The sequence below is a fragment of the Macadamia integrifolia genome, chromosome 2, assembly GCF_013358625.1.
Source record: "Macadamia integrifolia cultivar HAES 741 chromosome 2, SCU_Mint_v3, whole genome shotgun sequence".
Classification (NCBI taxonomy): Eukaryota; Viridiplantae; Streptophyta; class Magnoliopsida; order Proteales; family Proteaceae; genus Macadamia; species Macadamia integrifolia.
In genome coordinates, this window is record NC_056558.1 from 42202633 (window position 1) to 42211807 (window position 9175).

The 9175-nt window shown below is 39.7% G+C and overlaps 1 protein-coding gene across 1 annotated transcript in view; it reads left to right on the forward strand.

The window, feature by feature from the left end:
- Positions 1-9175, forward strand: part of LOC122065725 (endoribonuclease Dicer homolog 3a) — an 89287-nt gene that overhangs the window by 73563 nt on the left and 6549 nt on the right. The window contains exons 22-23 of the mRNA XM_042629559.1: positions 5530-5856; positions 6402-6651. Coding sequence (XP_042485493.1) covers positions 5530-5856; positions 6402-6651 — 577 coding nt within the window. The remainder of the gene's footprint in view (positions 1-5529; positions 5857-6401; positions 6652-9175) is intronic.

Sequence of the window (9175 nt, forward strand, 5' to 3'; positions counted from 1 at the left end):
CCATGAAACCTGAGATTGGAAGAAGGTTTATGAGGAAAGAAACTGCCAAGGATATTTGGGACATTGTTACTAAAACTTTTGACCGTGTGGGTGACTCGGCCAAAGTTTATCAACTACTTCAGAAGGTCATTCGCATGAAGCAAGGGAATAGGACCATTTCTGAGTATTACAACACTATCATTAGTCTCTGGGAGGAGTATGATCACTATAGGGACCTCCAACTGTCCAATCCTGAGGATGAAGCTAAGGTTTATTGGACACTTGAAAAGGAATGGATTCTTTTTTTGCTTGGTGGGTTGAATCCTGAATATGAGCCTATCCGGATACAAATATTGGGCCGGTCCCCTCTACCATCCCTTGATGAAGTGTGTAGCTATTTGCAGAGTGAGGAGATCAGGCGGGTGGCCATGGAACATGCCCCTCTTGAGCTCAGCTCTTACTATTAGCTCTCAGGAGGATTAGTGTGGTGGTGGCCGAGGCCAAGGCCCACCTTGTGGAGATGACAGACGATGTGATACCCTTAAAATATTTCCTGGGGGTTGAAGTGTCTAGATCCAAGAAGGGCATAAATATATGCCAAAGGAAGTTTATTCTAGACCTATTGAAAGAAACAGGAATGTTAGGCTGCAAACCTGCAAGTTCTCCTATTGAACAGAATCATAAGCTTGGGGAAGATACTGGCCTTTCTCTTGTTGATGTAGGAAAATATTAAAGGCTGGGTGGGAAGCTTATCTACTTGTCCTTGACTCGTCCAGACGTTGATTATGCAATGGGGGTGGTGAGTAAGTTTATGCATGCTCTCAAGAGTGGGCACTTGGATGTGGTTTACCGCATTCTCCGGTACTTAAAGTCCTCTCCAGGAAAAAGAACTACTTTTTGCCAAGCATAGCCATATGAGAATAGAAGGCTTCACTGATGCAGATTGGGCTGACTCAATCTCTGATAGGAGATCTACATCAGGCTATTGCACATTTGTAGATGGCAACCTAGTTACATGGCGGAGCAAGAAACAACCTGTGGTGGCTCGGTCTAATGCAGAGGCAGAATTTAGAGCAATGACTCATGGAGTGTGTGAGCTCCTCTGGTTGAAAAGGTTGGTCCAAGAGTTGGAATTTGATACTGAGGTACTTATGAGGCTTTATTGTGACAACAAGACTGCCATAAGTATAGCCCACAACCATGTACAACATGAAAGGACAAAGCACATAGAGGTGGACAGACACTTCATTAAAGAGAAGATTGACACTGGTTACATATGCACACCTTTTATGAGGACTGGAGATCAGCTGGCTGATATCTTCACAAAGGGTCTTCATATCATTAGTTCAGTTCTTTGCTATCCAAGCTGGGAATGCATGATATTTATTTTCCAGCTTGAGGGGGAGTGTTAGACATATTAATTATGTTTTACTAAGGGTAGTTTAGTAATTTCTTGTTATGTTTTATTTTCTTTTTCCTCCTTGGGGAGGTATGTGTAATTTCCCTCCTTAGGGAGGCATGTGTAATATCTTGTAAATATGTTAGTGAAGCAATATATTGGTGTTAGTGAGATTTTACTCACGACACATCATTCCACCATACCATCGATTCTCTTTTTCTCCCTCTTCTACTTCTCCATCTTCTTCCTCATCTCTCATCCTTATCTTCTACCTTACTAAAAGCTCTCTTTCCATTTGTTGTTGTTGTTTACCGGTACCAAGTATTTTGCCACATCAAAGGTTACCTAGCATCCAACTTTAGTGGTGAATACCATAGTTTTTAGAACCAGGCTGGATAGTGAAGCAAAAAAGGATAAAGATAATTGGGGAAAACTGTTTGGACAGACCCATTTTGGAAGCCCTTTCTTCATGGTCAACATTTTGAGCTATGTGGATAGATGATACGACAATTTTGACCATTCAATAGAGTGCATATTGTCTGGGTTACCCATTTTTTCAATTTCATACTTAAATTCAATCAATTACCCTTTCATGTGCATCTATGCATTCCCATGTATGTCTATGCACACCTACACTACTCCTGTACACTATTATGCACCTATGCATTCCCATGTATGTCTATGCACACCTACACTACTCCTGTACACTATTATGCACTCTCCCATGGTCGTAGATTTTTCAAAGCTCTATTTTATCACAACTCCATTTGCATTGAAACTTAACATGCAAGCATGGGTCCTAGGGCTCTACCTGTCCAAAAAATTTGGGCCCCATTTTAGTTGCTACGTGAGTCCACTGAAGATTTTACAAACCGGACTAGGCATTGAACCAAAAAGGGTTCAGAACTGGTTTTGACTGATCAAATCACAGTGTAAGAGGACTAAAATAAAATTTAATATTTGAAATTTAAAATATAAAACAAAGAGAAAAATAAGAAACATTTAAACAACAAAATCATTGAATGGCTTGCTGCAAGGTGCTTCCTTGGTTTAAAACCTTGGTGCTAGGTGCTTCCTTGGTTTAAAACAAGGTTTTTCCTTCAAATCTCAATAGATGCACCCTAATACTTGAATTTACCTAACTGCCAAACTGAACCAGATGGTTTGAATACGGGTTCATCTTAATCTGACCCAATTTGATCCTCAAGTCCAGTCTGGTTTCTAAAAATGCTAAGGCAAGTCCATCTTCATGTATTCACAATATACTACCTTGAAAAATCATTATCTTGAAAAACAGTTGGACTGCTGAAAATACAATGAGAACAGTCCTATGGATGTTGGACCATATAGTTGAGATGGCCATGAAATATTATGTGGTTAAGTGTGCAAGTGAGGAGGGTTGTCAATGCAATGGTCGAGAGTGGGTTATAAATAGACTAAATAAAAGTAGCATAGCTGTATTAATACCTGGTTTGATTTTAGGAAGGAGGCAATGCCTAAGTCCACCTTATATCCACCTTAATCCATTCATGCTCAAAATGGAAAATCTTTTCCTCTGGAGCCAACATCTTGAAAGGCGGCCATTCCAGATCGAGGAGGAGAAGGGGCAGCCGAGAAGAAATGGTTAATGTCTTCATTTGCATTCCAACAAAGGTAGCGTGAAGGCCTCTAAGTAAGGATGAATTGCATTGGGAGGCAGCGAGAGAAGGCCCGCCATGTAGTGAAGCTGTGGCGAGGGATGTGGGACTTAAATCAAACCAACTTGCACCAAGGAATGACCGGTCCATAGGAATGAAGGAAATCGTAAGACAACTTGGAGTTAAGAGTCCAGAAGTAGAGATGGACCAAGTAACAATATCACCACAACCCGAGGGCCTTCTAGGGATAACTAACAGAGCAGCCCAAGTAGGAGACCACTAGAGGGAGGGGGGTGGGGCAATCATCATATGAATAATGTCTGAAACCTTGGCCTCCTTATGGGAACCCAAACTATAGATAGCTCTGTCACCCACTAAATGAAAGACTCCTTGAGAGGGTGCCAATCGTCTAGCTATACACTAATGGGGGCACAATCATCAATCAAGTATTTGATACTCTGAAAGCAAGAGGTCTAAGCTTCAGATTTTTTTTTCCAAACCCAAGAAGCATCAAAGATCAGGTGAGCCGTCCAAATGGAGTCATTTTGGATGATCCTAGAATAGACCCAATCTACCTAAACACTTTTCTTCTTGGCCATAATCTTCCAAATCAACTTAAGGATACCAACAGAGTTAACATCTTTAACACGCTTGAGTCCAAGACCCCTGCATCCTTTGGGATACAGACAGAGGCTCAACTGATAGGATGGATTTAGATAGATTGATGTGAAGATCTCGACAATTGCTCAAAGTATACCTCGTGGTAGAGAAGACAAGATCATTTGGCTCCCCTCCTTTACTGGTCTCTTTGCTTCTACCTCTGCTTGGAACCATATTCGATTTTCCCAGCCCTATTGTCCCTTGGCACATCATCTGGTTCAAAGGCCATATCCATCGCCACAGCTTCACTGCCTGGCTAGCTCTTTCCAACTGACTTCCTATGCAGCCTTTCCTCATCTTTAGACACATTCCAGTTCCCCCCTCCTGCTGCCTTTGCTGGAATTGGTATTGAAGACACCAACCACCTTTTTTTCTCCTGCCTCTTTTCCTCATCGGTGTGGAAAAGGGTTCTGAAATCCTGCTAGCCATCCCACAAAAGAACTCTCTCTTTGTGTGAATGGATCTGGGTTGATATGACGTTTAGTGGAAGCTCCATTTGTGATACTGTGGGCAAGCTAGCCTACTGTGCAACCATAAACCACCTTTGGATAGAACGAAACCTCCGTATATGAACTTCCAATTCCCGTTCTTTTGATAAGATTTTGAATGCTATATATTTGATGTGAACTCCAAGATTGGTTGCCTCCACCAACGATCTGTTAGAGATACCCCAAGGAACAAGCTCATTGTTGTCTCCTAGGGTTTCCTTAGCCTTGATCGTCCCCAATTGTATATTCTTCTTCTCCTTAGTAATGAATTTGTTTATTCATCCAAAAAAAAAAAAAAATTGTATAGATTTTATATAAACTAAAAAGGAAAATAACAACTCAGCCTTAGCCCAACTAAATGGGATCGGTTACACGGATCCAATTAGAGGTAGTAGAAGAAAAGACGATGTAAAAATTGATAAAAACTCACCTAAATGTGGTCGGCTGTATGGATTCTAGCTCTCAAATTGGATCTATTCACGGTCATACTTGGGACAAGACTAAATTATGCATGTCTTTCCTCACTACTTCTATGGTCATTTTTTGCCTCTAGATCTTCTAGCTCTCCAATGCTCCAAGGAAAAAAGCACTATAAATCCATTCAGCAATAATTTTGTATAAATGTAAAAATGACCCCTCAATCCCATGGGTGTTCACATCTGTCAAACTGTGTTTCTATGTTTTCTTATGTGTCTTCATTAGGGAAAGGATAAGTGTGAACATAGAGCTTCATGAAGCTGCTCATAATGTGCTGAACTAATAGCATTTTCTTCTTCTCAAACCTCTATATTCATCACTTTAGATGATTGACATACGCTCCCTGAAATCAGTTAGGTATCCTGAAAAATAGGGACATATGATTTGATAATGGATGTTCAGTAAAGTCATAGAGAGAAGAGGAAAAGAGTTCAAGTCAATAGGTCGTAAAGATTTTTACTTAGATTTGGAGGGATATCAGCTTTTGAATTAAATAACTTATTTTTCCCTTTTTATGGTTTAGATTTTTTTAAGATTTGGAGGGATATCAATCAAATCATTTATTTTTCCCTTTTTATGGTTTAAAAAGATGCATGGAAGGGTTAAGAAAAATGAAGTGCGTGCACACACACAACACACATATGTCTGTGCATGTGCACATATTAAAACTCTCTCATATAACTTGTAGAATATAAGATTTTCCTGTCAAAATAAAAAAAAAAAAAAAAAGAAAAAAAAAGAAAAGAAAAAAAGAGCAACCCAGTGCACAAGCTCCCGCTAATGCAGGGTTTGGGAGGGGCGATACGTAACTTAAAATCTTATTGTTGTTATTATAATTGGTTGTGGTTATTTGTAGTTAAACTGGATTACTAACAGAGCAATTTCACAGGTTCTCGGAGACTTGTTGGAAAGTATTGCAGGAGGAATACTAATTGATACCAAACTCAACCTTGATGAAGTGTGGAGAGTTTTCAGACTTTTACTTTCACCTATTGTGACACCCGACAAACTTGAGTTGCCTCCCTTGCGTCAATTACATGAATTATGTGATCATCTTGGATACTTCATAAAAGAGGAGTGTGTAACTAAGGGAGACATGTTTCATGCTAAACTTTGCTTACGACTGAAAGATGTCCCTTTGACAGGTGAGGGATGTGAAAGGAATAGAAAAGCAGCAAAAGGGCTAGCAGCACTTCGTTTGTTGAGGGACCTAGAGGTTTGTTGATATTAAATATTGCGCGTTCTCATTAGTTCACAGGAATTTATGTTTTCACCCAATATCGCTCTTATAATATTTTCTTGATATCCTTTTTAAAGCTATACAGTGAAGAGTTCAGAATGATGAAACAAATGATTCTTCCTGTGATTCTTTGTGAAAATTTGCAGTTAAAACTAAAGAAGGAAGCTTCTAACAAAATAATAATGATTTATTTTTTAAAAATAATATATTAAACCCTTAATGTTCTCCATGAACTCATGTTACATTAATCTTTTGAAAAGTGTCAGTCATAATAAGGGGCTTTCCGTGATCAGATTAGAAGTCATATTTTGTTATGAGTATCTAGTTTATTGGAAACAAAGAAAGTTTTTTGTTCTTGGAACCTCAAAGTTTTGAAAGATTCGTGAACATAAGAAACATATGACAAGAGATGGCAGTTAAGTACAGTTTGGCAATACGACATTCTTAAAACTAGTTCCACTTATCCTTACTTGATGACAATAGTGTAATGTTGTAATGTTGTAATGTTTGAAATGTTGCAGAAAAGAGGTATTTCGCATTCACTTTATGTTGCTAAGCAGAAGAAACTGGAACCTGTTGATGGTTCATCTTTCATGGACATGGCTGTTTACCACCATCTTCAACCAAATGATGAGGCAGTTGTGGGATCAGTCCCTCCTAAAAAACTCAAGACGATTGAAGGCCTGCTCCCTGTGGAGACACCTGCCAATAATAATCCCCTTTCTGAGGATGGTTTTGAGAAAGTCTGTGACCCCAAGCGCGCTTCTCCAGGTATGCATCACCTCTATCTGCTAGATCATGATATTGGGTGGATAAGAATTAAAATAGATGGACCATGATGGTTACTAAAAGATTTTGTTAAGAAAAAAGGCCAGGCAAGCCTATTTCAACAAAATAACTTGTTTCCTTGCTGCTGGGTTTTTTCTCATAGCAGCTAAGGTAAGTATATGAAAGTAAAATCCATATGTTGTGCATTGTCACCCCTCATCATACTGCAAATTTCATTGTAGTGAACATGTTGTTGCAAAAAGCATACCTCTCTTCTCAACCCTGGTCTACATTTTTTAATTTCTATTGTTTTCATCGCATGGGAGGTGCCTAATAGATAGGTTTTGAGGATGAGTGATGCAGTTGCTCGGTTCAGTAGGGTTAATTAAGGGTTATTTTTGTAAATTCATTTTCGGGAAACAACCTCTCCGCGAAGCGGGGGTGGGTAAGGCTGCATACATTATGAACTTCCCAGACCCCGCAGTGGCGGGAGCCTCATGCACTGGTTCCCCCCCCCCCCCTTTCTTTGTGAATTTCTTTTATTATTCATGTTGATAGAATCTTAGGAGTACGTAGGAGATAGAGTTTGATTTTACTTCTGTTTTAGAATATAGTTGTCGTGGCATCTAGGCGATCCTAAGCATTGGAGGAGGGGAAACTTCAAGGCAACACCATCAAGGCATCAAGGCGTTGCCTAGGAGACCAAGGTGCTCTTCCAGCAAAGGGCGCCTGGACACCTAGGCGATGCCTTGACAGCTATATTTTAGATGTCAATTAGGAAACTTCCATTTTTTCTTTATATATATCAGCATGTACTTCATCAACAGTAGATTGGAATGAATAAATTAAATTTGATGATTGGGCTTGCTGACTGGTTACTGGTCGTGAGTCTTCTCAATCCCTTTTCAATCCAAGCCGGTCTCTTCACAGGTGGCGTCAACAATTCCTTAGCCCCGTATAGCCTTCTGAAAGCCACACCAGGCTCTCACTGAATCTCTGGCGGTAAACCCAACTTAAATCTTGACAGAAGTTGTGTTATTATTTTCCTTGATTCCTGTCCGCAAAACAAGCGACTTGAATTTTTGCACATACTCGGTGACAGAAAGTGTGTGTCGCCTCAATGAATTAACTGATCATGCAGTTGTGCCCGGTTTTGTGGAAATTACTTGCCTTTTAGTTCTTCTTTCATCTCATCCCAAGTAGTAGGTGTTGTACCTCATATGTGTAACCTTCTTTCTTGATTGTTCAACCACGCCCTTGCTGGCCTGATAAGCTTTGCATGCACTAACTTCATTTTGCTTGGTTTTGTCAGCTCCTACCACCCAAAATAGGCATCTAAATCATTCAACCTGTCATTGAAAATTTGTGGGTCAAAAATTTCACTGCATTCTTTCAATGCCAGTCAAACCCTTTAAATCATCAAAACGTCAATGCTGTCCATCATTGCTACTTTCAAAGTATGACCTCATATACTCCTCAAAGGTAGGTTGAGGTGTGTGAACTCTCTGTAGCCCTCTACTTGTAAACCGCTGAGTGTTGTTGGCTGGAGAATGAGTGGGCTGACCCCCCTACTACCTCTAGGGTTTCAATGCTCTACCTTGTGTGGAGATGTAGTACTTATCTGGTGCTCCATGACTCTCATCCTTTCAATTAGTTACTTCTGTTCTGCCAACATCTGTTGCATAATCTCCAATATCTGATTTAAGGACTATGAGCCAAATTTGGGAACCTTGCACAGTTGGATTGCCCTTTGCCATGTCTCTGACACTAATTGGTGGATTCAAATTATCAACATCATGGATATCAGATCCTATCAACAGAATCGTGGGGGCTCCAAAACCAGCAGCTTCAACACCAAGATTAGTCCCAATTTACAAGTCTGATCAACCCCAAATTATCAGTATTAATAATTCTCCCTAATGTCTTCAATACCCAAAAGTTGATCTCAATCCAATTATCCATTGGTAGGATGGAGAGATATTGTAAGATCACCAAAAATGGTTACTAGGTTCTAATATCAGTAACCATGCTGTAACTTCACATCAACATAGTAGCTCACCATCAAATCCCTCAAATCAACAACAGATCATCCACTCAATAGTGGGAATTACATATATAAAACCCAAAGTATTCCAAATCCAATTGACAGATTGAGTAGACCGATGGAAGCACAGAATATAGCAACTATCAACAAAATTAGTAACGAAAAGAACTTCTCCAATCGCAGAGATGAAACCAACGGATGATACTGCAATACCAACCACCAGTATCAGTACTATCATGGTAGACCAACATGAACAGAAATAGCAACTTAGGAGTAGAATTAGAAACTTATCAGGAGTAACCAAACCACCAGTCAGATCATGTCCATGCTGAAGTCGGTAAACTGATGTGTAATGGAACAACATTTCAAAAGATCAGCCTCATAGGATGGCTGGATGTGGAACAATGACTCTTCCACAGAATTATTGTGTGAACAAGACTAGCATGGAAACTGCTTGGCTTTATTCTTATATTAGTTTTTTTT